This window comes from Bos indicus x Bos taurus, chromosome 3 (genome assembly GCF_003369695.1).
Source record: "Bos indicus x Bos taurus breed Angus x Brahman F1 hybrid chromosome 3, Bos_hybrid_MaternalHap_v2.0, whole genome shotgun sequence".
NCBI lineage: Eukaryota > Metazoa > Chordata > Mammalia > Artiodactyla > Bovidae > Bos > Bos indicus x Bos taurus.
Window position 1 is genome coordinate 66,198,309 of NC_040078.1, and position 19,369 is coordinate 66,217,677.

The 19,369-nt window shown below is 35.2% G+C and overlaps 1 protein-coding gene across 1 annotated transcript; it reads right to left on the bottom strand.

Annotated features, from left to right (window-relative positions):
- Positions 1-488: 488 nt before the first annotated feature.
- Positions 489-18,664, bottom strand: IFI44L (interferon induced protein 44 like). The gene is made up of 9 exons (XM_027536799.1): positions 18,545-18,664; positions 11,217-11,710; positions 10,666-10,714; positions 9,751-9,946; positions 7,273-7,425; positions 6,030-6,201; positions 2,182-2,282; positions 1,728-1,902; positions 489-1,574 (listed from the first exon to the last, which is right to left on the bottom strand). Exons 2-8 carry the CDS (start codon positions 11,698-11,700, stop codon positions 1,732-1,734), a joined length of 1,326 nt encoding a protein of 441 aa, XP_027392600.1. The 5' UTR covers positions 11,701-11,710; positions 18,545-18,664; the 3' UTR covers positions 489-1,574; positions 1,728-1,731.
- Positions 18,665-19,369: the final 705 nt, after the last annotated feature.

The window sequence follows — 19,369 nt, forward strand, 5'->3', positions numbered from 1 at the left end:
ATCAATGGTGGGTCCTGAGTCACCTTCGGTCTTTTCCAACCAACAATAGCTATGGCTTTTTTTTCTCCCTAGAATACATGGAGGCAAACATACCTTACTTTCCAGACCTGTTGTGCCTTATATCCACATCATAACTATCCTGTCTGCCACTCTAATTTTGTTCCCAACATCTACTTGGGCTCTACTCCTCAATACTTATGACCATTCTATTCCCAAATATTTTCTAAAGAACCTATCCATCTCTTCCATTGAACTATGGCTTCTGGACATTCATTAGAACATGGCTTCACCTGTAGCTTTGATTTAGGAAATATTCTTTTTCCCATAATTACCCTGAAGGAATTCTTGCCCTTGTAATACCCAGGACTTCCCCCAAAAGATAATAATTCTAAGTTGGATTGTATTAATACAAAGAACTATTGATCCAAAGCATATTCATTTGACAAAGACAGAAAATTGAAAGGAGTTAAGTAAAAAGAGAGAAAACCTGATTCTTCATCTTTCTTTATTAATAGTTCTAATTTCTTCAGCTATCCAGTGAACTTTAGAATCATTTGGGAGTACTTGTATAAAAGAACCTTATAATTGACTTGCAGTAGTAGACTTCCCTTTCACTTTTCACTTTCATGCATTGGAGAAGGAAATGGCAACCCACTTCAGTGTTCTTGCCTGGAGAATCCCAGGGACGGGGGAGCCTGGTGGGCTGCCGTCTATGGGGTCACACAGAGTTGGACACAACTGAAGTGACTTAGCGGCAGCAGCAGCAGCAGTAACCTTATTTGATCACTCTACTTTGGAAATATGGCTAGGGTGGTTTGGAATTCAATCAATGAAAACAGGCACGGGTTCGTTAGAGGAAAAATGTTTGTTTTTTCTCACAGAAATGAAATGTTAATCTCTTGGGAACACTTGTTTCTTTTAATTAACTTAAATTCATATTTTCATCCAGAGCTAAGTGATACATTCTCCTTCCTTTATTTATCTCCAGCATTTCATTCTCTCACAGTCTTCCTTTCCATAAGGAGAAAATTTTAAATATACATTATCACACTGGGGAGATCGGGAGATATGCTTAAGAGCAGGTATGCTTGCTCCCTTCCAGGCAGTGTGCGAATTTCTGTGAATACAAAGATAAGCAAAATCCAAACCCTGCTTCTTGAAAAGCTCACTATTTAGAGAAGCAGATATCTCTAACCATTTTATGCTCAGTGTGGTTAGTACTGACACTGAGTTTTAAATTAAGTATTGAAACAATTAAGACAAGTAAGTAAGGAAATAGTTAACTTTTCTGAGGATATATTCAAAGATGTCATAGAAATTAATTTGTAAATATTGCATAAATACGAAAGATGGTTTGCAATAGGACATATGTTGGCCCACTACTGCTCAAGGTTGACCTTTGTACTTGAGGTATGGCTGATCTTAGAAGGAAACATCAGCTAAATATTGTCAGGGACAGAAAGCAAAACTCGAGTAGAGGCAGAATCTCAAAGAGGCTGTTGGCAACTCCAGCTTGGGCCAAGTGTCTGAATCAAGTCAACTGATGCAGAGCTGGAACATTCCTGCAGTTGTATCTGGAAACAAAACATAAAAAGGGTGAGAACAAAGCAATATTGTTACATGGCTGTCAGGACTACTGCAGGCAGATGGGTACCAACCATCCAACTGAGAAATAGCTAGTGTTTTTCCAAAAACTTTGTGAGAGGAGCAGGATGGGGCCAGATCACCTGTTTACTCAAGAGGCAAATCCTCTAAGAAGTCATCCGTAGCCCGGAACATCTGCTTCAGTGCAGAGAGGATCAGAATGTCCTTTACAGGGTCCATCTCCCTCTCTGAAGCATAATTGTCAACCACCAATATTCTAGAAAGAGGAATGCCTAGTATCTTGCTGACATTCTGTATCTGTGGAAAAAAGAATTTAGTAAACGTAAGTCTTATATCTAAAATTTGACTGAATTTAAATATAATTTAAGAAAGAAACAGTAAACACAATGGCTTAATATTATTTTCTGAATATAATTATAATTCAGATTATTATTTTAAAGTAGGGTATTAACTTCAATCAACCAGCCAATTGATTCATTTCTTCATTTACCTGTGAATATGTAGTGTGAGCATTCACACACATGCAAAAATATAAAACTATTACAATTCTATCTAGTTGCAAAAAGTATTCTTTACCTGGCTTTGAGAAATCATAGCCTTATTCATCTTTAAGAAGTTGTCTTGAAGAACTTCATTGCAATTTTTCACTTTAGTAAGTAATGCTACTTGTGCTACACCTATATCAAGTAGATAAATCAGTTAATTTACATCATAAACAGTAGTGTATTAACAAGATAATTAAATATGTGTGAAAATAGTACTCTGTAAGGTAAATTTAAGATCAGGAGAATGGAATATTCCCAAGAAATCTCAATATGGGACCTGAAGTTCTTATAATGGGAGACATTATTTCTTCCAACATGAGAGACTATTTCTAAATGGAATTAAAATCATACTAAGTTGCAATCAGCTACTATCCCATTCAAACAGTGTGTTTTAAATTGGTCAGTGGGGGGGAAGTGGTTGCTGGATCTTAAAGACTGAAAAAGAACCCCAAGGAAGAGAGAAAGCAAGGAGAGTTGTCTGAGAGCATTTGTGAACGTGAAGTACACTGATTTCACAGTTCTACTAAGGACCCTGCCTTTTCCCTAAAACCATAGAGATCAAAGTAAATAACTGGTTGTAACTGAACCAAAGTTCTACTTTACTAACAGCTATTTCCCCAAGAAGGACAGAGGGATATCTCTTTAGACCCCAAAGACATAAAAAGAATGAGAAGATACTATGAACAAGTCTACATGCATAGTTTGACAACTTAGATGAAATAGACTGAAACTATACTACAAACTACACTATAGCTCATCTAATATGAAATAGATCATTTTAATAGCCCTAAAACTATTTTTAAATTGAACTCATGGTTTTAAAAATCCCTGAAAAAGAAATCTCCAGGGCCAGATGGTTTTATTGGAGAATTCTACCACACATTTAAAAAAAAAAAAATTCTATACAATCCCTTCCAGAAAATGAAAGAGGAAAGAGTACTTCCTAGCTCATTTTATAACACCAATATTACCTGAGACCAAACCCTGAAAAATACTGCTGCTGCTGCTGCTAAGTCGCTTCAGTCCTGTCCGAATCTGTGCGACCCCATAGACGGCAGCCCACCAGGCTTTCCCGTCCCTGGGATTCTCCAGGCAAGAACTGGAGTGGACTGCCATTTCCTTCTCCAATGAATGAAAGTGAAAAGTGAAAGTGAAGTGATTCAGTCGTGTCCGACTCTAGTGACCCCATGGACTGCAGCCCACCAGGCTCCTCCGTCCATGGGATTTTCCAGGCAAGAGTACTGGAGTGGGGTGCCATTGCCTTCTCCTTGGCAAACACTACAGAAATTAAAAAACAAAACAAAAAAACTACAGCCCAATATCCCTCATAAATGTAGATGCCAAATTACTTAATAAAATATTATCAAATAGGATTCAGCAATATATAAAAGGAATTATGCACCATGAACACATGGGCTTTGTGTTATGGAGACAAAGTTGGCTCAAGATTCAAATTCAGTCAATATGATCCATGACATAAACAGACTACACAGGGAAACAATTCCCATGATCATATCAATCTATAGAGAAAAACCATTTGGCAAAATTCAATAGCCATTCATGCTTTAAAAAAAAACAAACTCTCAGAGAAGTTGAAATAAAGAAGAACTTCTTCAACTTAATAAAGAACAGCTATTAAAAACTATAATGTCATTAGTTGACATTAACGTGATGAAACATTGAATCTCTTCTCCTAAGTTCAGAAACAAAACAAGGGTATTTGTTCTCATCACTATTCAACTAAAAGTACGAGCCAGGATGGTAAGATAAACAAAAATAAATAAAACACATACAAGTTAAGAAAGAAGGAATAAAATTGTCCCCATTTGAGATGAAATGAAATCCTAAGAATTTAATGATGAAAAAAGTCTTCCTAGAACTAATAAACAATCAACATCCCATTAAGACTTTTTTTGTAGAAATATACAAAGTAACTCTAAAATTCCTACAGAAATGTAAAGGAACTAGAATAGATAAAATAATTTTGACAAATAAGAATAAAGTGGAAGGGATTATTTTACCCACTTTAAGACCTATAGCTTTTATTATTATATAACCACAGTGATAAAGACTGTGTGATGTTGGTAGAGGAATGAACATATAGATCAAGGGAACAGAATAGAGACCCAGAAATAGATGCACAGAAGTGAGGACATGGATTTTTGATAATGGTACAAAAGCAATACAATTGAGAAATGACAGTTTTTTCAACAAATGGTCCTGGAGCAACTGAATATCCATAGGCAAAAATAAAATAAACCTGGACCTACACTTCATATCCTACACAAAAAGTGACTAAAAATTAATTACATATTTAAATGTAAAATGTTAAGACTATATAAAACTTTTAGAAGAAAACAGAAAAAAATCCAAGACTTAAAGCTTGGCGAAGGATTTTAGACACAAAATGAAAAACATGATCCTTAAAAGAAAAAATTGACAAATAGGAGTTCACCAACATTTTTAATATTTTGTTTGTGAAAGGCTCTGCTAAGATATTGAAAAGACAACTGAGTACTGGAAGAAACTATTTGCAAACCATATGTCATATCTGACAAATGAATCATATCTAGAATTTACGGGTCTTTTAAAATTCAACAGTAAAAAAAACAAAGTGTCCAAATAGAAAACAGGTCAAAGACATGAAGAGATCTTTTACTGAAGAAGACATATACAAGCAAATAAGTACATTAAAAGATGGTCAGTGTAATTAATCATTAAAGTGAAGTCCCTCAGTCGTGTCCAGCTCTTTGCAACCCCATGGTCTGTACCCTGCCAGGCTCCTCCATCCATGGGATTTTCCAGTCAAGAATACTGGAATGGCTTGCTATGTCCTTCTCCAGGGGATCTTCCTGACCCAGGGATTAAACCCAGGTCTCCTGCACTGCAGGCAGACTCTTTACCAGCTGAGCCACCATTAGGGCGATGTAAACTATCATTATATACCTACTAGAAAAGTTAAATAAAAAAAAAAAAAAGCAATAATCGTAAATACTAGCAAGAATCCAGAGAATCTGGATCTCTCATATATTGTAAAAATAGAAAATGTGCAGTAATTCTAAAAAGTGGTTTGGCGTTTTCTTTAAAAAATTAAACACAGAGTTAGCATAGGACCCAGCAATCACACTTTTGGGGAATGATCCCAGAAGAAAGAAAACTTACATCCACACAAAAACCTGCACACTAATATTCAAAGGAGCTTTATGTGCAATAGCCCAAAAACAGAAGTAATCAAAAAGTCCTTTAATAAAGAATGGTTAAAACAACTATGGAATATCTATACCATGAATTAGTACTCAACAATAAACAGAAATGAACAACTAATATACATAACAACTTTTATGTAATTCAAAGGATATTAGACTGAGTGAAGAAAGCCCAGCCTCAAATCAGACATACTGTTGGGATTCCATTTGTATAACATTCTCAAAACTTATGGAGATAAAGGAGAGATTAATTGCTGCCAAAAATTAACTGGTGAGGGTTGGGGGGTACCATGACAAAGACTTTCATGGCGATGGAATAGTTCTGTATGTAGCAGTAGTTACTGGAATCTACCCATGTAACAAAATAACAGAGCTATAACATGCCTTATGAGTGTTGTATCTCCTGGTTTTAATCTTTCTGGTCTAGTCACCTAATATGGGGAGGTAATTCCTCTATCTAGCCATAGGAAAATCACACATGATGAAAAAATCATAGCCATTCTAGTCTTTAAGGATTTCAGTAAAGCCTTTGAATGATCTCTATCTGCTACTGCCACCAACCAAACTGGGACTCTGGAAATTGGAAGAAGGGGACATGGGACCTTGCTGTATTCTTTTTGCAATTTTCTGTGGATGTATCTTTATTTCAAAGTAAAAATGTTTTGAAACTCACCGCAGTTTATTACTTCTTTTTGAATTTGTTTGAGCTTTGCCACCATTTTAGAGGAGAGATTGTCCATAGAGTTGATATCAAAGACATAAGCCACACAGTGGATCCTGTCTTTCAGTGACGGAGAGGTGATGAAAGTAGGATGCTTGGGTGTAATTGGTTTTTGGGGACTAAACTGTTATAGAAATATAAGGTAACATTTAAGAGAATGCTTTCATTCATTTACAAGAATTCTGCTGAATTCTTTCAGATACAATTCATGTTTCAAGCATGATCGCCACTAACTTCCAACACAAAAACTTCCCTTCTCCCAGACACTCCTGCCCCAGATTAGTTCACAGCATTCTTTCATACTTCCTCTCCACTGTTAGCATGGCATCATTATATTAAAAAAAATAATACAACCCACTTCATTGCTTTGGCAAAATATATATATATATATAATTACAACTTAATTATCCATAATGGAAATATTTCAGAAAAGTACAAACAGTGCTATTTTTTAAATTTTATTTTATTTTTAAACTTTAAAAGCTAATTTCAAGTCTCAGTCTCTTCAAATCTCAAAGCACAATTGAGGAAAAGGAAATCACTGCTTAGAAATTGAGGCTAATTTTATTGCACCCAATACCTAAAAGAAAGGTGACAATAATGTTTAACTTTCTGAGAACTTAGAATTTATCTTCTCATTTAATCTTTTTAGCCACCTATGAGATCAGCATTATCATTATCTACATTTCCCACATTAAAAAAAAAACTCACAGAGACAAGCATGTAACCTACTTATGGGTACACACCTAATTGGTAGCAGAGCCAACCTTTGAAATCAGGTATTTAGGCTGTATTTAAGTAGTGAAGCCTGCTCACCTTCAATGTAACATCACATATCAACTAAGAGTAGTTGTTTCAATATTTTGTCTAAGTGATTATAAAAGTGCAAGAGATTATATTACTCCTTTCCTAGTATTTAGAATCATTGCAAAGAGTAATATAAACACAGTTCCTCCTGACCTTTTCCTGGAACCTATATGAGTAAAATCTTGCCTTTTGGTTATATTTCTTAATGCTGTAGAAAATAATAGAAGTTATCTGCTTTCTTTACATAAATATTTTTTAATTTAAAATACAGTAGTATTGGTTGGTGTTGAAACCACTTTATAAAAATTAGAAATGCATGTGATAAAATATCAATGAAAAGCATTGCTGAAAATGATTTGAAATGTTCTAGACTTTGAAGGATTCTTACCTCATATCTGTCTGGCACACAGCCTTTTAAGATGTGGGGTATGTCATCCACACATAAGCCTACTCCCTCTTTCTCATCCAGCCCCATGGAGTCACACAACATAAATGGCAGAGATTGGCCATTTTTTCCATCTTTAATAGAATATATCCTATACTGTAAAACAAAACACAGCAATATAAAAGTTCACTCTTCAACTAGCCTTCAAGATGTAATAATAGTAAGAAAAACCCATTAATATTTATACTGTGGTCCTCAAACATTTTGGTCTCAAGATCAACTAAGTTTCTTAAAAATTATTGAGGCTCCCAAAGATATTTTATTCATGTAGGTCTTATCTATTTATGTGCAACATACTAGAAATTAAAACAAACATTTTTAGTATTTCTTAAATTATTTAAAAATATAATATGAACCTGTTATATATTAATCTAACAATTTTAGGGAAAAACTATTTTCAAAAAATTATAGAAAAGAGTGGGATTGATATACTTTTTGCAATTCTTTTTAATGTCTGAATCAATAAAAAACAGCAAGATTCTCATAGTTGCCTCTGCATTCAATCTCTTGTGATATATTGTTTGGGTTGAAGTATATGAAAAATCTGACCTCACACATACAGGTAGTAGGCAAGGAGGGAGTATTTAATTTAACAGCTTTCAGAGAATTCTGGACATTGCTCATTAATAATACATCAAAGCTGAACAAGTGATAATTTCTCAAAGGTTCCCTGCAATGTGAAATCTGTGATACTTTCAAACTATGACATTAAGTTCATTGATCTATTTTACACTTTGAATATATTTTTTATCCATCCATGATTTTGTAACTTGATGCATTGGTCATTTGAAAGTATTGGTTCACTGGCTTATCTGGATCTTCCAAATATTGGTACATTTCATTGTACAATATTACAATATCATATTTGTTAATACCATCATTAATCTCATTAGATAAGTCTTTAAGTTTTTAAGTCTTCAAGCTCAAAGTAGTGGATACAAACTTCCTCATGCTCTTTTTCTTAAAAGCTCAAATGTTATCTTTGACAACAAACACTGTAGGTTGTTATCCTTGAAGTGATACCCTCATTTCGTGCATTTTTCCCCAAAATGTCTACCAAATATCCAAGTATAAATAAGCAAGTCTTTCAGTTGTCTTTTCAATCAAATATGATATTCCATGAGAAAAGTTCAGCTTACAACCACCATATTTTGACATGCATTAGGAGCACTTTGCATGCAGAATCTGCCTGCAGTGCAGGAAACCTGGGTTCAATCCCTGTTGGGAAGATCCACTGGAGAAGGAAAAGACTACCTACTCCAGTATTCTGGCCTGGAGAATTCCATGGACAGTCCATGGGGTCACAAAGAGTCAGAAACAACTGAGGAACTTTCACTTTCACTTTTCACTTTTCACTTTAACAAAGCTTCTTTTCTAGACACACTCCATCTGATCCCAAGACTATTTTTCAGGATAACTCTGAAAAAATTTCATTTATTGGTCAAATACACTTTCAACATAGACTCAACTATAGAAGATTTGGGAAGAATCACAAAGAAAAGGTCTTCTCAGAGACACCAAATGATACTCAGTTCTTTCAGTCCAAACCAGGAGGTGGAGAATTCCTCTGTAACCTATTGTCATTTGTGAAGGAGTCAAAGCACCCATTGCTTCATAAAAATGCCTAAAGCAATTCCACTGGAGATTTTGATCTAAGTGAATGGGGTTTATTGGTACCTCAACTTGAAAGAAATTAACTCTAATTAGAGTTAGATAATATTCAATACATTAATATTTTCTATTAATTCCCTTTATTCTTTTTGTTGATTACATAATATTGACAAGCATAGAATGGAAGCTTCTAGATAAATATTGCACTGTAAATCAAAGATCTTTAGCATAACAGTTTTAAAAATGGCATTAGTACTTATTTCCTTAAATATATTTATTTACAAATAAGATAGTCTTTATAGGAGCGTTGGTAGACTGATTTACCTCATGAAGGTTTTGCTTCTCATGATCATTTTCTATTAAATGATCTCATATAATGCAAAAGTGTTACAATACATAATTTTCATTATTTTATTACAAAAAAAAGAAAATAATTTCAATCCAGGCAAAATCATGTGGGACATGAGTAAATATATATATATCAAATAAAACGGACAAAGATTTCTTTTTTTTTTTTTTTTCGGACAAAGATTTCTACAAAGTTTTTAAACATTTATTATTTTTTTCAAATACCAAAAAGCATTCTTCTTAAAACTGCTTATGTCCATTAAAATGGAAAGCTTCTCTGTCTAATATAACTCATGGGGGAAAATTCTAATTCAATTGTTATTCCTGTTTTACATTTGATTTAGCATTTAATTGTTCATAGATTAGGAGGTTAAGCTATTGAAGAAAGTGCCAAAGAAATTAACAGACCTCATAATTGTAACCTATAAAACAAAATCCTCAGGAAATCCTGAAATAACTTACCTGTTCAGTAATGCTGGTGACATCAGATCCCACTATGGCTTGGCGAGTCAAATGGCCTTGGAAAATGGACTTCACTGAATTGAAAAAACTGGACTTTCCAGACCCAACTGGACCCAGCAAGAGAATACGGATTTCTGAAACCAAGTCTGCATAGGGACTGTAGGCTCTGACATCTGCTAGGAGACTATTTCTGTGCCTGGAAAAGTACTGTTGTTAAATACAACAGCCAAACTTTCATAAGGAACAATATAATTCTGCTGAGCTTGTCTTCCTGCTAAAAAGCATGTTTTAACACTTATTTATTATTTTGATATTAGCATCTTCTTTCATATAACTTGAAAGGGTCTAAGGTTATACATTTTGTGCTTGAAGAAAATGTACTTATCTATATCTGACTAAGTTAAACTAACCAGCAACCAAATAATTTCTAAACTATTAGCCTTAGACCCCATAAGTATAATAAGAAATAACAACACTGAAAATGAATTTTCAGTGACAATGTTACATTAAGGGGAAACAGAAATAAAATATATGCAATGCAAGTGTTTATCTATAAGTGGGAAGAGGGGAATTTGTTTTTAAAATTTTCTGAGGTTTTTCTGAAAACTTGATTCTCAAAATAAGGATTCAGAGGAATTATCTAAAATAGTCTTCTCAACTCTGGAAAACTTTGAATCTAACAGAACCAAAGTGAAACATGAAGTCAAACTGCCATCACGTGGATCTTAAAAAGTTTTAGCTGGTAGTGGTTTTGCTTTTGTTGCTGTTCTAAATTGTTTTCAACACATTATGTCAGGAACACTGTAACTGATTTTTATCACTCCAAGTAACATGATTTTTAATCTCACTGTCAGTGCCATTCATACAGTTGATCTAAATGAAATGAGTAAGAGATAGTTCAAGAAACTAACTTACTGTGTGGCTCTTGTTATCCTGTTTATGTAGCCTGCCTCATCCTTAATTCCTAAAGGAAATAAACACGGCATAACAATTTTTAAGCTTGTCTGATTAAATGTGACCAAGTCTAACTTCTAAATAGGGCATTGAGTCTTTTTGCATAACCCAGATGAGCTGTTTGGTTAGGAATTAGGGTTGGCAGTATAATGAGATTAAGGGGAGCTAAAAGTATCTTCTTTGTATAAGTCACTCTGCAAACTCGTATAATTATGCCTAGGAGTCCCAGGGCTAACTCAAAAAGTGTCACATGTCAAAATAATGAAACTTCTCTCTCCGTCTCCATCCCTTCATTCATACTTCTCAACTTACTTTGGCCAAAGCTGCCTATATTTTCTGGGTGATAACCCCATAACCTATATGCCTTCCATGTTTCATTTTGGAGGTTATTAAAAAATGTGTGATATGAAATTCACTTGTCTGTCTTCTTTTTTCTTGTTCTTGTAGATTAATTATGAGTTACCAAACACAAAGACTGGAATCAGAACTTAGTAATGTACAAATTAACATACCTTCAACTCGAAAAACTTCACATTCTAAAAATGTGGACTTTGCGTGAGATTTTACAATTAATTCTTCCTCAAAAATTCTAGGTATATAAATGCGACTTTCTTCAAAATTTAGAGATAATTTTTGATTGTAATAACTAGAGAAACAAAATGTCAGGTTATTACGATAAAATGTCACTGTTGAATTTAAAACTACAGTTTTCATTTCCATTGTTTCATTCTTTTGAAGTGAAAAAAAGAAGGAAGCATTTGGCTCTGTAAAACTTTCAGACATGTCAGAACTATGCCCAAGTGTAAAGACACCAAAAATACTGTTGGAATGATAAATCACTGTTACAATGGGTCCTTGACAACGGCACCTATTCTGCATTTCTACAGTGCTTCTTCCATGGACACTAGACTTATAAAGAAGTCTCAGAGAAACATTTCCAAGCAGCTTTTGAAAACTTCTTTCCTCATTCCATGTCAATGTGGTTGTCACTGCCATTGTTCTGTATCTAGTAGGAAAAAAAAATTTTAATAGTTTCAGAGAGCAGTACAGTATTGTGATTTCTGCTATACTAGTTTCGGTGAATTCTTTAGTCACTGACCCAATTAAAACATGTTATTTGGACTTGGAGTGTAAAGAACTATATACATACACATATGTATATGCAGGTCAGGAAGCAACAGTTAGAAATGGACATGAATCAACAGACTGGTTCCAAATAGGAAAAGGAGTACGTCAAGGTTGTATATTGTCACCCTGCTTATTTAACTTATATGCAGAGTACATCATGAGAAACACTGGGCTGGAAGAAACACAAGCTGGAATCAAGTTTGCCGGGAGAAATATCAGTAACTTCAGATATGCAGATGACACCACCCTTATGGCAGAAAGTGAAGTGGAAACTAAAAAGCCTCTTGATGAAAGTGAATCAGGAGAGTGAAAAAGTTGGCTTAAATCTCAACATTCAGAAAACGAAGATCATGGCATCCGGTCCCATCACTTCATGGGAAATAGATGGGGAAACAGTGTCAGACTTTATTTTAGGGGGCTCCAAAATCACTGCAGATGGTGATTGCAGCCATGAAATTAAAATACGCTTACTCCTTGGAAGGAAAGTTATGACCAACCTAAATAGCATATTCAAAAGCAGAGACATTACTTTGCCAACAAAGGTCTGTCTAGTCGAGGCTATGGTTTTTCCTGTGGTCATGTATGGATGTGAGAGTTGGACTGTGAAGAAGGCTGAGCGCCAAAGAATTGATGCTTTTGAACTGTGGTGTTGGAGAAGACTCCTGAGAGTCCCCTGGACTGCAAGGAGATCCAACCAGTCCATTCTCAGTCCTGGGTGTTCTTTGGAAGGAATGATGCTAAAGCTGAAACTCCAATACTTTGGCCACCTCATGCGAAGAGTTGACTCATTGGAAAAGACTCTGATGCTGGGAGGGATTAGGGGCAGGAGGAGAAGGGGACGACAGAGGATGAGATGGCTGGATGGCATCACCGACTCGATGGACAAGAGTTTGGGTGAACTCCGGGAGTTTGTGATGGACGGGGAGGCCTGGCGTGCTGCAATTCATGGGGTCACAAAGAGTTGGACACGACTGAGTGACTGAACTGAACTGAATGTGTATACATATACATATATATTATATATTTTAATATATATAACAGTAATGGGTAGATATGAAAAGTAGACAATTTGGACATTTAAATATCATTAATTTTTTTAAGTCAATAGGAAAAACAAACTAGAGACTGGATTTAAAAAGTAGAGAAAAATTAATGAATTAGAGCAGAGATCATCACACTTTTTCTTAGTAACACATAGTAAAAATTTTAGGATTTGGGGGTCATATTGTTTTTACCACAGTCACTCAACTTTGCCAACATAAGGCAAAAACAGTCATAAACAAAGCTCATGACAGTGTTCAAATAGACACTTTTTTACAAAAATAGATGCCTGGAATGAGGGCATATTTTACCAATCCATGAATCTGATTATAGAAATGAGAAATTAATTCAAAAAACAGTGCACAAAGAAAGAAATTGAAACATGAGAGGATTTAATAGATAGGAAAGTCCATGAAGGCTAGAACACTAGCCATCATGCCATTACTTTCAATAAGAAAAATTAAAAACAAGGGTAACTGTGATATAAATATATTTGAAAGCATTGGAGAGAAAACAAAGCAGTAAAGAATTATATTATTGGCTAAGATTTGGAAAAGAAGCGACTGCAGAGAGGTAAGCTTGGCATTGTTGCATCTGTCAAATTCAGAAGCTGCTCCAAACCAGGCTTAAACAGTACATGAATCATGAACTTCCAGATGTTCAAGCTGGATTTAGAAAAGGCAGAGGAACCAGAGATCAAATTGCCAACATCTGCTGGATCATCAAAAAAGCAAGAAAGTTCCAGAAAACATCTGCTGCTGGTTTATTGACTATGCCAAAGCCTTTGGATCACAACAAACTGTGGAAAATTCTAAAAGAGATGGGAATACCAGACCATCTTACCTGCCTTATCTAAGAAAGCAAAGAAGAACTAAAGAGCCTCTTGATGAAAGTGAAAGAGGAGAGTGAAAAAGTTGGCTTAAAATTCTCCATTCAGAAAACAAAGATCATGGCATCTGGTCCCATCACTTCATGGCAAATAGATGAGGAAACAATGGAAATAGTGAGAGACTTTATTTTTTTTGAGCTCCAAAATCACTGCAGATGGTGACTGCAGTCATGAAATTAAAAGACGCTTGCTCCTTGAAAGAAAAGCTATGACCAACCTAGACAGCATATTAAAAGGCAGAGATATTACTTTGCAACAAATGTCTGTCTAGTCAAAGTTATGGTTTTTCCAGTAGTCTTGTATGGATGTGAGAGTTGGGCTATAAAGAAAGCTGAGCATCGAAGAATTGATGCTTTTGAACTGTGGTGTTGAGAGTCTTGAGAGTCCCTTGGACTGCAAGGAGTTCAAACCAGTCAATCCTAAAATAAATCAGTTCTGAATATCCATTGGAAGGACTGATGCTGAAGCTGAAGCTCCAGTACTTTGGTCACCTGATGCGAAGAGCTGACTCATTGGAAAAGATCCTGATGCAGGGAAAGATTGAACGCAGGAGGACAAAAGAATGACAGAGGATGAGATGGTTGGACAGCATCACCAACTCGATGTACATGAGTTTGAGCAAGCTCCAGGAGTTGGTGATGGACATGGACTGCAGCCTGGCATGCTGCAGTCCCTGGGATCACAAAGAGTTGGACACAGCTGAGTGACTGAATTGAACTGAACAGGGAAGAACCACCAGTGGACTGAAACAGACTTAATTCCATCTCTCGTCTTCTCAATCTAATCTATAATAGGATTAAGACAAATGAGAATTGCCAGTGTCTCTAGCTATATAGGACAGATACAAAATAAATTTTGTCTGAGTGAAGAGAAAATTTTCTTAACTTTAGGTCTACATTTTCTTGATATTCAATGTCTCACATTCATCATAAACACCAGAGAGCAGACAAAACAACATGATAGAAAACCAAGAGAAAAAAACAGAAAATAGAAAGAAATCCACACTGATAATTGAGTTGAAAGTGAAAATAAGGTCGCTCAGTCATGCTCGACTCTTTGCGACCCTGTGGACTGTAGCCCACCAGGCTCCTCTGTCCAGGGGTTCTCCAGGTAAGAATACTGGAGTGGGTTTCCATTTGCTTCTCCAGGGGATCTTCCCAACCCAGGGATCAAACCCAGGTCTCCCGCATTGCAGGCAGACACTTTAACCTCTGAGCCAGCAGGGAAGCCCACAGTGATTTTTAAACAACTGAGCTTTGTGTGGGCTTCCCTGGTGGCTCATCCGTAAAGAATCCGACTGCAAGGCAAGAGCTGCAGGAGAGGTGGGTTCCATCCCAGGGCCAGGAAGATCCCTTGGAGGAGGCTGTGGTGGTGCACCCCAGTCTTCTTGCTGGAGAATCCCATGGACAGAGGAGCCTGGCAGGTTATAGTCCATAGGGTCGATATCAGTCAGACATGCCTGAAGCAACTTAGCATACAAGCTTGGTGTATTCAAATAAGTAAAAGATAAGATTAAACGTCTGACAGAAAATGGAATGGGGTGGGAATTGAAGGGAATTCTAGACTTTAAAAATAAATATCTGAAATAAATTCAATTTATTTCTGAAAAATAAATTGAAGGTTAAACACACTTGAAAGAAAGAATTAGTTGGAAGAAGCTATATCAAATGAAAAATTGAGACAAAGAGAAGGAAAAAGAACAAAGGACCAAAGAGAATAGACAGTATAGTAAAATGAGAGGATATCTATGCAACTAAAGTCCAAGAATGAGAGAAAGAAAGAATATGGCAGATATCAAAGTAGTCGTACAAAGCTCAAAAAGCAAGTAAGTCTCAAAACATTTCAAACATAAAATAGATTCCCTAATACATTAGAAAATAAAGAAATCTCTGGTGGCTCAGATGTTAAAGAGTCTGCTCACAGTGCAGGAGACCCGGGTTCAATCCCTGGGTCGGGAAGATCCCCTGGAGAAGGAAATAGCAACCCTCTCCAGTATTCTTGCCTGGAAAATCCCATGGATTGAGGAGCCTGGCAGGCTACACAGTCCATGGGTCACAAAGAGTCAGACACGACTGAGTGACTTCCCTCAGTACTAGGAAGTCCACTGATCAATAAGAAAACTGAATAAGATCTAGAAAACTGAATAAATGATAATTATTGTCAAAACTTGTGAAATGAAGCTAAAACATGCTGTAAAAAGTGTTTATAATTAAATATATGCATTAGAAAAGAAGAAAGGCTGAAAATCAATAATATAAAATTCAGCTTCACAAGTCAGGGGAAAGTTGCCAATTATACACACACACAAAAGGAAGTAAATAGTAAAAGTAAAGCCAAACTTAATAAAGCAAAAATAAATATACAAAGAGAAGATTAACAGAACCAATGTTAGTTTTCAAAAAGTATAAATAATAAAGTCGGTAAAACATTGCTGATATTGATAAACAAAAAATGGTTGGGGGGAGGAGCAATGTACCAAAATCAAGAACATAGACAAGAATATCAGGACATATGCTACAAACAGTAAAAACATTTTTTAAGCCGAACAATTTTTAAAAAAATAAATTTGAAAACAGGCAAATTTGAAATGGGCCAATTCTGAGAAAAACTTACCAAAACTGCATGAAAATAAATAGGAAAAAAAAAAAAAAGAATAGTCCCATAGCTATTCTAAAAAACAAAACTCACCATTAAAGACTTCCCACAAATAAATTGCAAAGATAAGTGGGTCCAATAACCAAACCAAACTTTGAGTGCTAAACATTAGAATCTTAAAAAAACACTTCAAGAGAATATAGACCAACACATTACAATGGCATTGCAAGCAGGAACACTGCAAGCTAGTCTCACTCCTAAATACAGGTGTAATACTGTAAGCCAATCATCAAGCAATTAAAAATAAATAAATATTTTTTAAAATCTTCAGCAAAATATTAACAAGCCTAAAGAAAAAAAAGAAGTGGATTTTTAAAATTTATTCACAAAAGCAGCAAATAAAATAATGTACCTGGAAGAAAAAATTTTTAAAGCTACAAACAACTTCTGTAGAGATAATTACAAGAAGAATGTTATAAAGGACATGAAAAATGACCCAAATAAATGAATACCTATCCAATTTTCTTAGATGACAAAAGCCTTCTTAAAAATTGTCAGTTCCTCCAAAATGTATCTTTCAGTTCAGCGCAAGGGTGATCAAAAGCCCAAGAACATTCTTTCGATTGAATGTAAGAAGATAATCTGAAAGTTCCCATGATATCTCAAGGAACAAAGAATAGCCAAGAGAGTTTTAAAGATGAACAAGTTAAGAATTACATAAAATTACGATAATTAGGAAAATGTGACCATGGCATTAAGATAGTCAAGAGCCCTGAGACTGACCCACTTTCATAGCTGGGGTGCCCTGGAAAACAAAGCTGAATGCCAAGTTTACATGTGGAGACTTTACTGCTGGGTACAATTTCAAAGAAATAAACATGAGATAAAGCAGAAAGAGAAACTAAGAACAACCTAAACCAAATACAAACTTAACACAACTGTTTACTCAGCTTGAAGGGGAGGTAATAGCTCTATAGGAAAACAATTTTTAATTAAGTCATATCATCCTCATAATCTCATAACATTTTCAAAAGTAAATTCCAGTTGATATGAAGCACTAAATGTGAAAAAATTTTAGAAGGAAGTATGAGATATTGTCATTACAACCTTTGCTTTGGGAAGGATTTCTAAAATAAGATACCAATAGTACAAACTATAAAGGAAAGAAAAATAAATTTAACTACACTAAAACTTAAAATATTTTACAATAAAAGGTACAACAAATGCAACCTTAAAACATCATATATCTTACAAATACTATCCCACCTATGAACAATAAAGAAACCACAAACAACCTAATAGAAAAGTAGTCAAAGTATGTGAACAAGAAATTCACAAGTGGAAGTAACTTAAATGGACTATAAGTCCATTTAATGGACTATATGAAAAAATGTTCAAGAATTCTAGTGACAAGAAACTGTAAATTAAACAACAATGGGATATCACTTCACATCAAACAAAAGTTCAGTGAAACAGATGACCAGGATATAGCAATTCAAGAATATTTACATTGTCCTGATGACCATGCATCATTTTGGAAACAATGTGCATAGCATCATTGTTTATGGTAATGTTAGAAGATTGGATGTACAAGTTTTTGCATATTCATAAAAGGAAATACTAAAGAGCATTGAACTAACTGAATTAGACATATTTGTCTTAACGCAGATAAATCTCAAAGAATTCATATTGACTGGAAAGAAACAAGTGGAGAATGAGAATCTTAGTATGATACCATAAATAAACTGTTAATTTACAAAGCAATACTGGAGGTCATTTAAATACACACATATATACAGTAAAAGAGCAGAAAAACAAGCATGACAATAATTTATGACAAAGTCTGGGTACAGTTTCTCTCTAGGAAGTAAGGGAAGTGAAGAAAATATAAGAGAGATTCATCAATAATTTCAGTGAGATCTGTAATGCCTTGAAGTTTTCAAGAAAAAACCATTCTTATTAATAAAGCAAATCATTTAAAAAACCAGAACTGCATAAGATTACAGTAAAGTTTATGTATTCTCTGTATTCCCTGTATTTGAAATATTCATTAAAAAACAAAACCAACAAAAGCAAAAAGCATGATCTTAGTAGCAATTTCACTTGGAAGTCTTCTTCAAAGAAAGAAAAACAAACAAATTTCTTTGCCCACAGTTAGGAAACGTTGGATGGCAGCAAGTCACTTACCAGCTTTTCAGAATGGGACAAGGCTTAATGGAGTGTTAACTGCTCTGTCACACTTATGGACTAGCCAGAGTTTGGAGACTAAAGGTTCTGTTGAGATCAGTGGCTTCCTGTTCCTGAAAAAGGAAAGTGAAACTCAAAGCAGCAAATGAGCAGGAAACAGCAAGCCAACTGCTGTTAAGTTTCTTTTTCCCTAAAGAAAAAAGAGACAGAGAGATCTGCTCAGCACAAGAAAAAGGTGCAAAGATGTTTGGTCCCCTCAGTAGCCCACATCTAGGCATGCATGAAATGCAATTATTAATAAGAAATTACAATAAAACTAATAGTTTAAAATTTTTTGCTCATTTAACTATCTATTTGGCACTGATCTATGGGGCTACATACATTTCCCTAGTTTCTTCAATCTTATACAGTAAACTTTACTAGCATCCATATTTCTAAAAGTATGAAAATGAAACTTCAGAGACTTCGCCCAAAGTGATTGAACTGATAGAGTGGTGCAGTCAGCTGGTATTCAAAACCCATACTCTCTGCACGGAAACGAACAGATTATGATTGGGCTTTTCCTGAATGCATATGTAAGGCAGTGCGCATTCTCTTTTCCCATTTACAAGTTCATTCATTCAACATGAACTTAGACCCTGGAAAGCAAAATGCTGAGTAAGATAAAACCTCCGCCCTCAGAGACCATGCCTTGTACTCAGGGAGGCAGGCAGGTAAACCGACAGTTTTGTCAGTGTGCCAAGGGCTACAGGAGGTGTCACGCGAGTGTATATTCCTCAGTTTTTGTCTTGTCACAACAAAGATTTGGAGTGACAGACATTAAAG